At 44.2% G+C, this 16,800-nt stretch overlaps 3 protein-coding genes across 6 annotated transcripts; 1 reads left to right on the top strand and 2 right to left on the bottom strand.

Moving 5' to 3' along the window:
• Positions 1–91: 91 nt before the first annotated feature.
• On the bottom strand, positions 92–2,780 carry fgl1b (fibrinogen like 1B). 2 transcript variants are annotated; one of them, XM_047607110.1, is made up of 9 exons: positions 2,296–2,760; positions 2,097–2,177; positions 1,738–1,993; positions 1,372–1,531; positions 1,174–1,271; positions 929–1,017; positions 705–830; positions 544–608; positions 92–461 (listed from the first exon to the last, which is right to left on the bottom strand). In XM_047607110.1, exons 1-9 carry the CDS (start codon positions 2,353–2,355, stop codon positions 281–283), a joined length of 1,116 nt encoding a protein of 371 aa, XP_047463066.1. In that variant the 5' UTR covers positions 2,356–2,760; the 3' UTR covers positions 92–280. The 2 variants fall into 2 exon arrangements, with proteins under 2 accessions (XP_047463066.1, XP_047463065.1); XM_047607109.1 differs by having other exon boundaries at positions 92–608; positions 2,296–2,780.
• A 500-nt stretch (positions 2,781–3,280) lies between these two features.
• Positions 3,281–9,787, top strand: tpte (transmembrane phosphatase with tensin homology). 3 transcript variants are annotated; one of them, XM_047607108.1, is made up of 20 exons: positions 3,281–3,672; positions 3,771–3,848; positions 4,087–4,180; positions 4,285–4,365; positions 4,453–4,500; positions 4,597–4,758; positions 5,117–5,236; positions 5,891–5,990; positions 6,064–6,127; positions 6,762–6,826; positions 6,905–6,965; positions 7,066–7,147; positions 7,779–7,867; positions 7,953–8,014; positions 8,099–8,179; positions 8,722–8,827; positions 8,936–9,033; positions 9,114–9,209; positions 9,288–9,358; positions 9,445–9,787. In XM_047607108.1, exons 3-20 carry the CDS (start codon positions 4,134–4,136, stop codon positions 9,548–9,550), a joined length of 1,539 nt encoding a protein of 512 aa, XP_047463064.1. In that variant the 5' UTR covers positions 3,281–3,672; positions 3,771–3,848; positions 4,087–4,133; the 3' UTR covers positions 9,551–9,787. The 3 variants fall into 3 exon arrangements, with proteins under 3 accessions (XP_047463064.1, XP_047463063.1, XP_047463062.1); XM_047607107.1 differs by lacking the exon at positions 3,771–3,848; XM_047607106.1 differs by lacking the exon at positions 3,281–3,672 and having other exon boundaries at positions 3,679–3,848.
• A 433-nt stretch (positions 9,788–10,220) lies between these two features.
• smpd1 (sphingomyelin phosphodiesterase 1) lies at positions 10,221–16,599 on the bottom strand. The gene is made up of 9 exons (XM_047607878.1): positions 16,426–16,599; positions 15,960–16,226; positions 14,172–14,492; positions 13,740–14,020; positions 13,471–13,644; positions 13,018–13,189; positions 12,741–12,817; positions 11,604–11,749; positions 10,221–11,501 (listed from the first exon to the last, which is right to left on the bottom strand). The coding sequence occupies exons 2-9, from the start codon at positions 16,176–16,178 to the stop codon at positions 11,092–11,094; spliced, it is 1,800 nt and encodes a 599-aa protein (XP_047463834.1). The 5' UTR covers positions 16,179–16,226; positions 16,426–16,599; the 3' UTR covers positions 10,221–11,091.
• Positions 16,600–16,800: the final 201 nt, after the last annotated feature.

Below are 16,800 nucleotides of genomic sequence, written 5' to 3'. Positions count from 1 at the left end.
ACAGAACCCAGTGTTTAAAAACTCTAAACCACAACATTCAGAGTCTGTCATTGCAACCAACCAAAAGTGAACATCAATGAGGCACTGCAGCTGAGATGCTGTTTGTTTTAATGAGTCACTCACAGTGTACACATAGAAATGACTAGTGACTAGCGTGTTATTGACATTTGATAATAAATTTAGAAAATGAAGCAAAAGCAGAGATTCTAACACAAAGAATTAAAAGGTGACAGGCAGGCTGTGACAGGCCTATTTCATAACCTCACACGAAGTCAAGCCTTTAAAACTCCCCCGCTCCACTGCCCACGGTATCCAAGAAGACCAGGGGCCGCACCTTCATGGTGGTGTGCCTGAGGGAATACCAAAGGCCTTTCCAGGTCCCCCACACCACGCCATTGTCGTAGTCGCCCCCGTACTTCCCGTTGCGGTAGAATTTTCCATTCAGGTTGGCTGCGTGGCATCTGTAGAAAGAATTCGGACACGATGGAGGGTTTGAAGCAGAGTGATCGTAACTTGCGCTCGTCTTCGTTCGAGAAGTCGTACCTGTTGTACCACCAGCCTCCGTTGTTCTCCTGGGCACAGCTTCCTTGCAGGTAGCGGTCATTATCCTGTCAATCACCACCATCATCATCATCATCATCATCGTTATCACAGCTGTTCTTTGTCTACCAAGATACAGTCATCGATAGGAATGAATGACGAACCTGGTCCCTGGTGCTGAACTGCATGCCACTCTGACAAGCAGACCACTGCTCCACGATGCCCCCACCACCGGTCAGAGCGTCCCCAGCCTTCCCGCTGTACTGCTTGTACTGAAGACGATACTTATCCTGGAACGGGCATGAGAGCGAGTAATGTTTGCTAAGAAGATAGGAATATCTGGAACTATGATAATGAAAGACTTGCGTAAATGTTTTTTTTTTCTTACTGCCTCGTCACTGATCCTGAAGTTCTCATAGAATGCGTAGCTTTTCTGTCCTTGCCAGTCCATTAGATCTATCTTCACCAGGGGCTTTCCTTTTGCAAAGGAAACACCGACAATTATTGATAATTAAGCAGCCAGGCAGACAGGAGAGACGCCTATTTCAAAGTGAAATGCAAAACATGACCTCGTATTGAGCTGAATGTGGGCTCGTCGTTAATTTGTACGCTGTGTTTGTGTTGGTCGCTGACCTTCTGAGAGCAGAGAATAAATGTGCTCATTCCCCAACCAGAACTCGTCATTCCACAGTTTGTAGTCGCCGAAGCCGTCTCTGTAGTCCACCCAGTCTCTGAAATGAGAAATAGTCTGACTTCTTGCCTCGAGTGGAACAGCTCTATCGATGCGGAGCTGTTTAGGAGCTAGGCGAGCCGCGCCCTCTTATTAACTACCTGTTGAAGTCGACTCTTCCGTGCCGACGCCTTTGAAACACGGTCCAGCCTCCTCCGTCCTGCATGTCACAGTAGACTAAAAAGGGTTCTTGGTGTGATTTGGGTTTGATGCGGTAGAAGCCGCTCGGCGGTCTCAGTCTGTCGTACAGTTCTGAACAGTCTTCGAAGAAAACAGCATTAGAAAAGCACTGGAGATTCCAGATTGTAATACTTGCAACGTTTACTATGAACTAAATGATGTGGAAAAATGTGTTGAATTTCTTTGCACAACAGATTACACACGCCAAACTGTAATTATACTTAAAATAAAAGAAAATATGTGTATATATTTATACATTTGTACCAAATTCTGTACTCTTTTCTTACCTTTGTCATGGACAATTAGACTGCCTGCTGGTGGAAGGGGTTTAATTGTTGTCACATTCAAGTTGTCTGACGCCCCACTGTTTGTGTGGCTCCCTCCAGGGGCTGCATTGGTGTCAGACACAGCCGGCTGAAAACGCCGGAAGTATTTATGCTTCTGCAAGTGCTCAACTTGCCAAGTTGCGATGAAGAGATCATTCTCCAGTTTCTTTATGTTGGCCTTGAGAGCTGCAACTTCTGGCCCACACGGATCTGCTGCCTTGAAGAAAAAATAAAAAAAAAAATAAAAAAGCTCTATAAGACCTTCCTGAAGTGACTATGTCTGAATCTATAAAACAGAAAGAGCAGGATAAGCTACTTACGGATAGCAGGGTGGCTGGGCTCACCAGAGTCAACAGCAACAACACAGGCAAGTCTTTCAGAAAAAAGTCACTTAAGTTTGCCTAAAATTATAAGCACAAAATATATCATAGATCTGAGATTAATGGCAACCAGTCAAAAAACAATACAAAAAAAAAGCAGTATTTCAACCATGGAAAAATCTCAATGCCGTAAGCTTACCTTCACTTCACCGCGCTTCCCCATGTTTTCTCCAGGTTGAGTGTTCTCTTCCTCAAACATTTGTCAGATTTATTTATAGGCTGGGCCAGTTCTGCATGGTCCGCATTAGCGAACTCAGACAGACTCTTCGAACACTGAACTCTGGTCAGTTTTCTGGTTTTCTTCCTCCAATGAGCATCGCTGCGTTGCACAGGTTCAGCCGATCCCAGAGCTGCAAACAGCCTCATGGACAAAGTGTTGAGAGGACTTCATTCCTATCATACCAGAGATGCTGAAGTTTTTGTTCTTCAGATGTGTTGTTTTTCTCTTAAATATTTTTATTAGGAAATTTTTATAAAAAAATACAACCACAGGAAAATTAAGCAACACAAGAATTATACAATGCAACACACAGAAACCGGTTTATCCACTACCCACAGCATTAGAATACCTGAAGTCAAAAACCTAAATTTACCTAAATGGTAAAACAATAAAATATTAATTTAGTAAATATTAATTTTAAAACGTAAGGTAGAAGAATGGCTCCCTCTCCTGTTCGTGTCGTTTACTGCACCGTAAATTAACCCATTATCAGTTCATCTCGCACATGAACAAACAGGTCACGGTTAAAACAATAAAAGACATAATGAGGAATAATTAATACGCGTTAATAAATACCTATGAGCTCAACAATATGACACCAACCAAAGTGTCTAATATACTGCACATTTCTGTCGCCTTTTTTCCCTTTTTTTTTTTTACTTCTAATTTATTTTTGTATTATCTTTATTTAATATTTTTCCATTTTGGAAGACACTGAAACAGATGTTCTTTCAAAATTTTCCTACATGCGTGTTTTTTTTTTTTTTAAACACACATTTGAATTTGATCAATTTATTTAAAATATATTTAAAATATTGAATGTTGTTTTAACCGTTAAAATGTGGTTTGTCTTATTGGAAGCAGGACTATTTGGCGCACCCGATTAGAACCAGATGTTGCAGAGGCGGAGGGAGACGTGATGTGCGAGCGGTCTGCGGGCGGCCTGCTTCTAAAGCTGCTGCTGGTTGTCTGAACGTGCGTCTCTGAGCAGAACAGGAAAGCTCTGGTCAGCTTTTGTTTTTCTGCGAAAGTGAGCTGAAGACGAAAGATGAGTAACGAGTGTGGGAGAGAGACAAAAGAGACAGAAAAAAACACGGCCGACTGAGCGCTTGCACTGAAGTCCAGGAAGTTTCAAAACCGCTACGTCTGCAAAAAAAAAAAAAAACGATGAGGAGTAGTGGATGGATAGAAGAGGGAAAAAAAATCCACCCGGTTAACCTTTGAACCGTCTTCCTTTTCTCTTCTGGAGTAGTCACAAGACGGACTCGTATAACTTCACGAATGACAGTCCAAACGGTAAGCAAGCGCCGCGGAGTTCAGCTGGTTTATTTTTTTATGTACTTTTATTTTGTGTTTGGGAGCTAACTTGTTGTGCGCCGGTAAATACTCCCAAGGAGAGGACGGGACTGTGTGAAGGTGCTTCTACACATTGATGGTTGGTGCTGCTAAAGCTTGTTAAAGCATAACTGAAGGTAACTTTAATGCTGAATGCTTCACTTTCTTTGTTTCTCAGTGTGTTTGCTCGAAGGCTACTTCCAACACTGCTGCTTTAGTGATTTAGGAGACTACACACACAGGCTCCTGGATCCGGTTAAATACTGGGAAGCCTGCAAGTCAGATTTTGTGTTCTTGCCTTTTCTCCCCAGGTTGACAGTTTTCAAACCACTTGGAGCAGATTAACCTCTTTAACGCTTTTGTCTCCACACCCAGATACTCCACTTTCAGGACAAACCCAGGAATAAGACGCACACGCCATCATGTCCTCCGTCTACTTCAACCCAGGCTCGGATTCAGGTGTAAACGGGTGAGAGGCGCCGGCCGCGCTTTCTGTGCTTCGTCTGCTTGGTTTAGAGTCCGATCTGCCACCTTCATCTAACCCGTCGCCCGTCTTTCTGCTTTGCCCGTCAGTAATGTTGCAAAGATGGAGGATGCCAAAGTGCAGATCGATGATGGGAAGGAGGAGAGCGCGCTGCCCGACACAATGTACTAGTAAGTTTGCGTTCTGGCTTGAAACGGGGAGATCGGGAGTGCGTTTTTCGCTCAGAGTCACATTTGCTCATCATTCTTGTCACGCAGCAACGTCAGGAAGAAAATCACGCCCTTCGTCATGTCCTTTGGATTCCGGTGAGTGTGTGTGTGTACGTGTGGTAATGGCCAATTCCCTGCATTGCTTCTGGTTTCTAGATGAAGGTATTTTACTCATTTCTTTTGGTTTTCCAGTATATTCGGAGTGGCGCTCATCATCGTGGACATCGTGCTCGTGATCGTGGACCTCTCGCTGCCAGAGGAGCACAGAGACGCCGGGGATGCCTTGGAGGCCGTGTCCCTCGTCATCTCCTTCTTCTTCCTCGTTGACGTTCTCCTGCGGGTCTACGTGGAAGGGTGAGAGGGGAAGGAAGACTTTGCGCGTTTATCTGTCGGGAAGCCTGACGAACAACACAAACCCTACCTTTTGTGAATCAGTTTTGGCTTCAGGGAGTCGTCGCTGTAATATCTCGAGGGAGTGATGCAAACATTGCCAAAGGCTGGTGTCAGCATAAACACGGTGTTTAGCTGTTGAAGAGGAAGTTATGTAGAGGAAGCTGGGCAGGAAATCTGTGGTCAGTGTTTGGGTAAACCCTGGTGGACCTACCGGGTTCAGATTAGCTGAGTAAATCGAGATCATCTTTTAACATAAATCTTTGCATGTCATTGCAAGATCTGCTTTCAGCATGTTCGTTAACCCATGTGTCATTTTTAGTTTCAGAGTGTACTTCAGCTCCTGGCTGAACATCATAGACGCCTGCGTTGTGGTTGTCACTCTGCTGGTCACAATGATCTACGTTTCCACCAGCCTGACGGGTGCCAGCCTCATCCCCAGGTACACACGGTCCCCTTGTACACCAGGAATAGTTCATGCACTGGTTTTGTGTTTGTTTCTCTCTAAGGGCTACAGAGAGTTGGGTCTGGGAAGCTATTGTAATTTGGAAGTTAAATTTATTGATTTATAGTTGTGATTCTGATAAACTATCGTTAACGTAACATTATAAATAATAAATGTTATTTATAGGCTTGTTATTTAACACGATAATACTATCCTTCTGTACTCTTTGAACCACACATTGTCACTTTGAATACGTCATACATTGCGTATTTTGGGTGTGGTCCCTAATTGGACTTTTTGAACTGTGTACATTAATTTTCTCACTGATTTTCATGTTTCATTGCACTTGTCTCTGTCATAATTACCCTGAAACGAGGCAAAAAAAAAAAAAAATGTAACCTGAGACTTAACCATCATTGGTGTCGTGATTTTCAGAATGGTTTTACATTCATAAACCAGACTGACACTTATCTGACATCTAATACTGATCTTAAATCAAATAATAGTTTCAACTATGTGGTTAAGAACAAGTGTCACCCACCAGTCCGCAGAGTGTTGTTTACCATATTATGGATTTTGTGATACTATGGCATGACCTAGGTGTGTTGAACAGAGATTCATAATTACGGTTTCTTATTCCTTCTCTACCAGGGTCGTGTCATTTCTGCGCTTCTTGAGAATCATCATTCTTGTGAGGGTTTTCAGACTGGCCGCTCAGAGGAGGGAGCTGGAGAAAGTCACCAGGAGGATGGTAAGGAGGCTGAAACTGTTAGGGCTGGCATTGGCGGAGAACGTTGGAGGATTGACTTGACATGTTTTCCCAGGTTTCTGAGAACAAGCGGCGTTATCAGAAGGATGGATTTGACCTTGATCTTACTTACGTCACGGGTAGGCGCCACATTCTGTTTAATGCATAAGACGCCATACATGCATGAGGGGTAGGATTCACAAGGCAGACTGTTATCGCAACACTTAAGTCACAGTATGAAATTAATTTTGATTGTAGTCATTTTGCAACAGCAAATACTGCAATTTACCTATGTTCAACTTCAAATTACTGTATGTACCCAAAGGAAAACATTGTCAACATCTGTTTTATTTTCTAAGATAAGATTCTCAGGCTGTTATCTAACCTCACTCATTTACTATGTCTTTTATATTATAATACAGAATGCACAGATGAATATATAAACAGGAGATATGGAAAAGTTGAATCTTTAAGTGTTGTACTGTACAGTGATAAATGTACAACCTGGTCCAACTTAATTGAATGCAAAAAGTGAAACAGCACCATCTGGTGGAATATACATGCAACAGATTGGAACAGCCTGGTACCAACTTCATGTAACAAAGGATCAGTATTTGGCAGCCAAATATGAATATTGTCACTCAAAATATAGTGATATTATGTTGTATAGATTTGTTTGCCTACACCTGTTACGTGCCTGTCAGAAAAATGTATTATATGGAGTTTAAAAAAGGGCATTAGAATATGTGTTTACTTCTTTTCCTGCCTCTTCAGATCGTGTCATTGCCATGTCTTTCCCCTCCTCCGGGAAGCAGTCCTTCTACAGGAACCCTATCAAAGTAAGTCTGACTGAACTCGGATGCACGCTCATCTTAAAATTCACAATATACCTTTAACCTTCTTCTCTTCCTGTGCAGGAGGTGGCGAGGTTTTTAGACACGAAACACGAAGGCCACTATAAAGTTTACAACCTGTGCAGTGAGTCAACACCTCCTCGTGTCACATGCGCTGCATTCCTTCTTTACTTTTTATGAGGTGGGACTGCACCAACCCTGCCGATATCCTGTTTTGTTTCCAGGTGAGAAAGGCTACGACCCCAAGTTCTTCCACTATAAGGTTGAGCGGGTGTTCATTGACGATCACAACGTCCCCTCTCTGGAGTGAGTAACCACTGCTGTTTGCCACAGAGCCTTTAAAAAGAGCGATCGCATAAACATTCACCTCCTTCAGGTGTGTATTCAGTAGGTGCACCATACAGTGCTGAGTCTGTTTGGAGAAGGTTCAGTCAGGCTTGCAAATGAGTCCGTTGTTCTTTGCAGCCTGTACTCAGGTCTGTTGTCTTTGGACCATGTTTGTGTAGGTTTCGCTTTATGTTGTTATTTTCTTGCTGCAAAATAAATCATCTCCATAGTCGCAGTTCTCGGTGAGATCGTACCAGATTGCTGCATTCGTTTCAGCCTTTAGAAGCCCCTTCAGAACTCCTGTTCCTGGTCCCAGAAACCCTGGTCATATGATTCTGCCACCACCATGCTTTCCATTGGGGATGTTGTGCTTGTGGTGACGTGCAGCTTTCTGTGATGAAAAAACTCAATTTTGGTCACTTAGAGCAGCAGAGATACCACAGCCGCTTGTGTAACCGTAATGAAGAACTTCAGATTAAAGCTAAACACAGGATTCCTTCATTCAGATGTACGGCTCGATGCAGAAACGGAATCCATCACAAACTTGCTTTTCTGCATGTTCAAATATTTCTGCAGCTCATCTCGGTGTGTTTGTCCCGGATCGTTTTAGGGACATGCTGAAATACACGGCAAGCGTGAGGGAGTGGATGTCGGCCGACCCCAAAAACATCATTGCTATTCACTGTAAAGGAGGGAAAGGTGATGTTTAGAAGCTCTACTCACTCGTCATTTAGTGACTTCTTTTAGTTTGTTGCGCCTAATGCGTTGCCGCTTCATTTCACAGGGCGCACGGGCACTCTGGTGTGCACCTGGCTCATCGACAGCGACCAGTTTGAGAGCGCACAGGTACGTGCTGTTGGTTTGAGATCGGTTCCAGTCGGGCTCTGAGACGAGGCCACGTTATTACATTCATTTCTCTTTGTGCACCAGGAAAGTCTGGACTATTTTGGTGAGAGGAGGACAGACAAGAGCCAAAGCTCCAAGTTTCAGGGAGTGGAGACTCCCTCTCAGGTAAGAACAAGCCTCTCAGCTGGCCAAGCCTCCAAAGACTAGACCAGTCTAGTTGTACACTATACAGCTGCTGCCTTTATTTTAGAACCGCACTGTGCTAACTCACTGTATCTTTTTTTTTTTTGCCTTATATTCCTGCTCCTGTCTTGTTTTTTTTTTTTATACTGTGCTGCTAATCTGAGAGTCTCCAAACATATTTTTTTCATATTCCTACGATGACAATATAGTGTTACATTGACAGCCGCTCTCCGTTTAATCTTAGATGCTACCTGGAGAACCAGGAACCACATAAAGGAACAACGACACTAATATAGTGACTATGAACAATATTTCTTCAACCGCATTGTGATCGTTCTGATTAGAGATTCTAATTTGACTGTTTACATGTAACAAAACCTCAGAATGAATTATTAATTAATAATTTCCGTGTAAATGTAGGAGTCGTAGCTGCCTTGGAATATTTAATTAAGCCTCCGTGTAAAGTAGTTCAAATGGGATCATAAGAAGTATTCATAAGAAATGTGTTGTGTTGTGGACGCCAGAGCCGGTACGTGGGGTACTACGAGATCATGAAGACAAAGTTCAACAGGCAGCTGCCTCCACCTCAAAGCCTCAGGATAAAGAGCTTCCGCGTCCACTCCATAGCAGGTAAACCAGCCAACCTGAAGCACTCCAGATTACAGCTACACCCACAGGGAACTCCGCAACACATCACATATCTGCTCTGTTCTTTTTTTTTGTTTGTTTTTTGCTCAGGTGTGGGTAAAGGGGACGGCAGCGATCTGAAGGTGAAGATAATTGTGAAGAAAGAGCTGGTGTTTCAGTGTGTGTGTGCCAAACAAGACAACTGCACAGTAAGTCTCACGCACTCACCAGGTTTTCATGCACCAGGAGACATTTCACGAGTTGACTGACTTCTCGCTTTTTTTTTTAGGTATTTCCAGATGTGGGCAGTAACGCAGCAGTCATCAGCCTCCAGAATGGGCCTGTGGTTGAGGGGGACGTGAAGGTCATGTTTGAGTCGAGCGCTGTGAGTTCTCGTTTTTAACTCGCATACGAAGGTAAAGCTTGCGTTTCCACTGATCTCCTTCGATCCGTTCTCGTTCAGGGTCTCCCAAAAGGGTATGAAGATGTTCCGTTCTACTTCTGGTTCAACACGTCGTTCATAGAGGAGAACAAGTACGTTCCCGTTGCTCTGGTGGAATTGTTTCTGTTCACATTCTTCTTCCTTGACTCGGTACCAACTCCTCTCGATCCGTCCTCAGGCTGTTCTTACCCAGGGAAGAGCTGGACAACCCCCACAAGCCAAAGACCTGGAACCTGTACAAGGAGGACTTCGGTGTCACCGTGTTCTTCTCAGACTCTGAGTAAAAGGTCTTTAGAAAAATTCCATGTTTTAATGAACGAACAGAAACTGGTCAACTTAACACTAAAGGATAACTGATAGACTTTCAATTACTTCTCTGTTCATGTTGTCATCTCTAACGCAGTGGGATTCCATCGCTGACGTACTCAGCTGTTGCTCTAATCAGTTTTGGCACTTAATGTATGAAATATGAGGGATGTGTGAGGAATTGCTATTAAACAATAGTAATGTCTTCCAATGAATCTGTGTGTGCATTATTTTCTCTTATTGTTTTTTTTTAAATGAAAGATAACCCATGAAATTGTAATGCATAAAAGCTGGGCCGTCTTTATCATAGTCCACTGCATAAGAACCAGACCACCCTTATTAATCATCCCCTCTGAAGTATTAAGTCAATTTGAAACTAGACGTTTTTCATTTGCTTACTATGTTCCATGGTTGACTGGTTAAGACCGAGGGGCTGTCCTCGGTGAGGAAACCAGAGAGAAGTTTACCAGAATACAGGATGAGACGTGGTTAATTTTAGACAGGAACGAAGCCTCCTTTGATGTGAGCCGAGGTGTCAAACCATGTATTCTGGTGGCAGGTAGGCAGTGATTGGTGAAGCACGAATTTCACAAAACCCATTTTTTTTTTTTTACTCCTTGCAGCCAAATGAAAACCAGCAGGCGAGCGTTTGACATCTCATCTTTTATTCACAATTTATAAACTCTTTTAAATTATTGCTTATTTTACAAGTCGCGTCGTCGCAGACGCTGATCTGAGAGCCTTTCTTCGCTCGTCACTCAGTCAAACCTCAAAATCAACTAGTCAACGAATTAAAGTGCAGGCAGAAGTAAACCTCAGTAAGAAATACTGCTTCCTTTTTGGGTATAAAGCTGAGGCAGATGGTGCAGCGCAAATAAGGTAGACAAAACATTGACCTAAGTCCCTATGAATAGAACCAATAACATTATTACAACTACAGAATCATTGAACCTTTAAATCTCAGCAAATGCAAAAGATATGAAGCGATTGGAACATCTGATTATTATTATTATTACTTTTGAATCAAGCCCATCCAACTTGATCATCATGTTGGCATTAATGTTTTGTTATTAGGTGCAAGTTTTTCTGTGGAAGACAACTGAAGCAGCTCTAGAAGTTGCGAGAAGGCTGTTAAGGACTAACCTAATAAAAAGGCACCCAGTTCAAGAGAACTGCCCAAACTGTGACAAGGTGAACAGCTCACCTAAACGCCCGTGTGTTTCAATATGGCATATTTGCAGGACAATTTCAAGATCCTCACACAACAGGCATTGCAAAACAGCTGACAATCTAAGGCTTGTTACCAAACATTTCAGTGTAAAACATAGTTAATGCTAAGGCAGAGCTCTCCAGACTAGTTATATTCACATAACCTGTCGGCGTAACGAGCGAGAGCTCGAACAACTTCATCAAACATAGAGAATCCTTATTGACTAATGATTCCTAAATGATTTATTTGGCTCAGTGTCATATTTGGTCGTATTGCTTTTTTTTTTTCCTCGGTTCAAAGTTCCTCAGGTCAACAGAGAGTTCTTCTGACGGCTCGGCCCGAGTCTCCCGCAAATCCTTCGCAACGCTGCAGCTCGTCGTACCGGCCGCTTCGCAGAAAGCAGAGCACCGTGGTCTTGCAGGTCTCCTTGCAGGGCTCCGACACGTGTCCTTTATGGCTGAAGTACCAGAACTTGTCGAACACGCGGTCGTCTTTGACGAAGGTCTGCAGCAGCCGGTCGTGGTCGGACGGGAACAGGCTGGGGATGCCGTAAGCCTCCGTGGCCCGGTACAGGAGCGTCCACTTGGGGTTCGGTTCTGGGCTGTGCGGCGCCACCGGGCTGTGGTTTGCCTCCGTGAGGTTCAGGATGTAGTTTTCGTGGTCGAGAACCAGCCGAGAGCTGCCTTTGTAATTTCCGTCAACATAATAGACGCGGTATCCTGAAAAGCAGACACGACAGACACGGTATTTCTGATAGTTTAAACGGCGTGGGAGTTGCTGTTCAAGTTTAATAAAGTAAGTCAGCTACTTTATGAACTCACCTGGGTTAAGATTAATATAGGTGGTGACACTGGGAGCAATGAATGCCACTCCCAGCGGACGGGTCATGGTTGCCTCATCATAAAACATTTGGAACTCATCCATGTGTGTGTGGCCAAAAAACTGTCCAGTCACTGTGCTCTCATATCTGGGGGATAAAAAAAAAAAGTGTCAAAATGGAATCTGCTGCAACAGAACCCCAACAATTTCAAACACAGAATATTTGAAGTCCTTGGGACGTACTGACGTAAATGGTGATTTTATCACAGGGACACAGTGAAACCCTTTCCCAATGAACCGTCTCACCACATCAGAGATAGTTTCCAATGGTTTTCAGGGTATCATGGTTTCAGAACACGTCCACACATTATCAAACAGACACCAGATTCTCTGTGTAACTTTGAATCTACCATAACAACAACTTTTGTTTAACAAGGACAAAGCACATCTCTCTTTTCTAATTGGTGGGTTGCTTTTACGTGCCTTAAAACACAGCAGAACTAGACCTTTGACACCACACCAGACATCCCAACTGTCTACGTCACAAAAGGAGGAAGCGAAAAATTGCTGAAGTCAGAGATAAAGTTAATTTTACACTTCTGGCAACCTGCTACTTGCACTCCACTTACACTCGTGCAGGTGCCTCTGGAAGGCACGAGAAGCCGCCGCTTAGCGTGTAGCACCTCAGTGCCTCCTCTAAATGACGAAAGCATGTAAACCACGAGATGATTCACAGCCGCTGCAGTTATTTTTACTGCAACATGCACCGCGGGACTTTGCATGTTATTATTTAAAGTTGCTATGAGATCCAACTGGTTAACTGATAAAGTGTTGTTGCATGATCTGCCTTGTGCCATGTCTTCCATGCACACCAGTATCAGCATCAACTAAAAGGTTGCATTGTGGGCATTCTTAGTGGCACTTGGGAAAATGTTGCCGCTTCATCCTGCACTAAGTGGAGTGTTTTAATTTAGCATTCAATGAAATGCCTTCATGTCCCTTCCTCTTTCTTTCTAACAACAATGCTACTGGCTAAAACATTTTTTTCCAGGAAGAGGAAGCAGTCTCCCTAGCTTCCCATATTCATGCAAAAGCAACTCTACCGTTTTATTGAGACTTTAAATCAACACCGCACCTACCTGTTGATAATGTGATAGTAGTTCCAGCTCCAGCTGCCGAGGCACAGGCCAGGTGGGATGTGACCGATGATATGCACCTAAAAAAAGGACAAAATGACACGGCACGAAGGTCACAGCGCCAATAAAAAACCTTTTATCGTTATCTCACGCTCAGCACCAGTGGCTGAACGTAATCAAAAGGAGTTATTATCCGCAATACAGCGTGAAGCACATGACCAAGGTAGTCCAAGCCTCAATAAAATAGCTTCCATCGGTTGCGCAACGTTGCCCCACTGACCTTCTCTCCCTTGTCCTCGCTGGCCTGGAGCACATGTACGAGCCACTGCAGCTGGTTGGCAGGATCGGTGGAGTTTACCATCAGCCAGAAGTTTTCTCGGGCGCAGAAGTTCATGTTGAGAGAGACCACCCTCAGACCGGGCTGAATCTCCACCGTGTAGAATCCTCCATATCTGAAATCAAAAGAAACGGACTTCGATTCAGTTCCGGGACACCAATCAAATTTCCAAACCTTATATAGTACGTGTGGGGAAGACTACAGAGACATGTGACGACTTCCGCTTTAAAGCAGCGGGATGTGAAATCCAAACTGAAAGTTGGGTATTTCACGCACCTTCTGCATTGAGTAACTATATTTACCACAGCACATAGGCTTTTTCCAATGGGGTTGCCTCCCTTGCACAACAATGTAGCGCTATAAACTGGATACAATAAAAGCAAGACTTTTAAGAACCTCAAAGTCTTCAACGCCTGCTCTGGCAGCCACGTCGCCCATTCTTTTGCCATCGTGTCGTAGAGCCAGGAGGACGATCTATTGCCACGAATGAAGGGCGGGGGGAAGCTGTTCACTGGCGTACTCTCGTGGTTTCCTACGGCAGGGTAAACTGTCACATTAGGTCCCAGGTGTCTGGAAGATACGAGAAAGAGGCAGGATTGAGTATCGGTTTGGCTCCATTCCAGACAGATCGGTTTCAAGAAAAAAAAAAACTAAAGAAAAATTACTTCTGGATGAGCTCGGAGACGACGGTGAGCTCCGACAACTGCTGCTTTCTGGTCTGGGACCAGATGTTGTGCGCCGGTATGTCTCCGGTCCAGTACACCCAGTCCCAAGGTCCAGCTTTGGCGGCGTTCTGCAGGAAGTTCTCCACGGTCCGCAGAGGCAGGTCACACTTGCTGTATGTTCCCCAGTACCCAGCCTCCCTCCTCTTCCAGCTCGGGGAGCCAGAGTCTTTACGACAACACAGAGGGTCCTTGCAGTCTGCAGCGCTGCCGACCTCGTACTCCTGCCAGGGGAGAGGTTTTAGAACAAAGTCAGGTGGTCAAATTCACGACAGCCTTTCCTTGTCTTTGCAGAGAAGCATTGTCAGCAAATGCAACTGCCAAGGAGCATCTACTTCATTCAATTTCTGCTGTGGCTCATCGGCAAACACTCACCTTGTCCCAGTGGACGTCGGTGATGAACAGGACCCTGCTCTGTGGAGAACCAGGTTTGGGAGGAGAGGGTGGCGTAACAGGAGGCTTAGGAACCTTTGGCAAGGTGATGTTCCAGGGTGCGTAGATGTCAAACTTGCCACAGGAAGGGCCCACCAACACAGCGCACGCCTCGCTGGGCCACAGGAACGACTCCTGCAGGGCCCTTATGAGATCGCCCCTGAACAGCTCCGTTATGTCGCGACACACTTGCTCTTCAGCCAGGTGCAGACGGACACAGGCCTGGCGGACTGCGTGGGCCACTCGCTCCTCATTTGTGTCGCTCTGAGAGAGGTAGAAAGGCGGAGAAGGATCAGAGAAATTCCCTACAATGTAAACATTAGATCAGGTTCTTAAAATGACTCCTCCCTGACCTACATAACCTTAAACGTCCTGAGAGATGAGCCCAGCTGGGATGGTTTAAATCATCTAAAAATCACAATTCAGGCCGTAACATAAACGCAGACAACACCTTTGGAGGAGTGCAGCATTTACAGAGAACAGGTCAACTTAAAATTGCTTTAAACAATCAATATTAAGTGGATCTGAAAGCGTGCGGTTGCGGTCTATAGATACTGCTACTGAATGATAGGGAGAATCACTTTAGGTCAACAAATAGACCATATGACATATGTGCCAAGTCAGCTACAAAACGCCAGCGAGAAGATTTTTCAGGAATCAGAAGAAGAACTGAGTCTTCTCTATTTGGGTCGCTGCTGTCACATGTCAGATTTGCTCGTGGACTCGGGAAGTTCAAGGGCGTTCAAACAATCAGCTTCCATTAAATTTAATCACAATCAGGGTCAATTCAAGAGCACACCTGACACCTTGATACGAAACGGAACCGCAAACTAAAAGACCTTGAGATTTAAGAGAGCGCATACCCTTAAACCTCAAGGTCTTTTAGTTCGCGGTTCCGTTTCGTTTCACGCCGAGCGGTGTGATCTGACGACATGGATCTAAAATGGGAAAGACGGCGCGTTTGATACAGTCCTGAATATAATGTAATACAATCCAACAGAAAATGCATGACCTCCAGAGAGACCATGAGGGAAAAAAAATAAAATACACCACTGATGAAGATTGATATTAATTGCAAAGTAGCTGGATTTGTTTTAATCACATGTACCCCCAAAAAACACTACTATTATATGAATACTAAATGTATAATGTTGTATGATGTTTTGCAGACATTGGCTTTAGAGTTGCCCCATACTAACGTAACAGTCCTGCACTAAATCTCAAGACTTGTGATATTTTGTTTTTAAACTACAGAGAGCCAAAACATGTCGTGTTGTACGGAGGCACCTTTCAATCATTTTGGCAACCCCACTCTAGTTAGGAGGGTAAGCTAAATAACAGAAAACATATAGTGTTTGATTCAATTCAGTTTAACGGCATCATAAACTACATCATCCTCCCACATTATTATGCAGTTAAAAAACGACTTTATGTTTTTTCAACATAAACTGAACATTATTACTTTCACCAGGAGCTACTTAATGCAGGACTGCAGCCAGTTTTTAGGTAAAATCTGCAAATTTCAACTGAACTATAGGCTGAACTGTTGCTTACATAGTTAATTAGTTGTTGTTTTATATGCAAAATGTATTTTAGATGACCCGTTCAGCCCATAAAATGTATGTCGCCTCCTTATTTACCAACTTAGGAAAGGGGGTACCAAACAATAATAATAATAATAATAATAATAATAATAATAATAATAATAATAATAATAATAAAAAGGATTACCAGAAGGGCGATATCAACAACGGTGAAGATTGCTTTGCAGACGGGGCAGGAGACATTTTTCCAGCTAAACCCGAGCCCGTGGAACCGCTCCACGAACACCGGTGTCCCCTGGGCTCGGGTCTGCGTTGGGTGTCCGGAGGCAAACAGCGGCAGGGTCAGCAGCAGAGAACAGGTTATCAGGCCAAAGGACGACGGCCGGGGAGCCGCCGAGAGCCCCATGTTTGTCCCGACGGCAGGTGTCCTCCGAGAACTAGTTGTCGACGGGGTCTGGGTGAGGACAGTACGGCAAGCAAGCAGAATAAAAAAAACACAGGGCAGACTATGAGTCAAGGAAGTAACACTTAGTCTTCAACTTGAGAAAACACGATTCACACACACACACACCCGAAGACGGAAAATGTTGTGCTGCAAGTTAAACCGACACCCGGGAACAGACAACCTGAGAACAAAGACTCAGTAACTGTACCTCCAAACAACTGCGTCGGTCCCGAGGGCGAGAGCCGGCGAAAAAACAGGACAGGAGCTTCAATGCAGCTTCCTCTTCCACAAATAACGCTGCAAGACAACCTTCTCTTCGGCGTGGACAACCTCCGCCGCTCCGGTAGGTGTGTGACTAGCTGACGGAGCTCTTTCCTCCGCTGCTTTTGAAAGCCACACTGAGTCAGCTGACAGGTCACGTGCCAATGTTTTCCCCACTTTCTTCCGGGTAGGTTGAAAGAAACTGCATGTGATAATCAAGTCAAATAGTGGTAACTTCGTTATGCTTTGTGGTCAGGTTAACGCGCTGACTTCTCAGATTTCTGCTCTTTACCATAACTCAAGCCAAACAATAGAAGAAACA

The sequence above is a fragment of the Mugil cephalus genome, chromosome 15 (assembly GCF_022458985.1).
Source record: "Mugil cephalus isolate CIBA_MC_2020 chromosome 15, CIBA_Mcephalus_1.1, whole genome shotgun sequence".
In the NCBI taxonomy this organism is placed as follows: domain Eukaryota; kingdom Metazoa; phylum Chordata; class Actinopteri; order Mugiliformes; family Mugilidae; genus Mugil; species Mugil cephalus.
The sequence above is the reverse complement of the archived record's forward strand: the minus strand, read 5'-3'. Positions and strand labels throughout refer to the sequence as shown.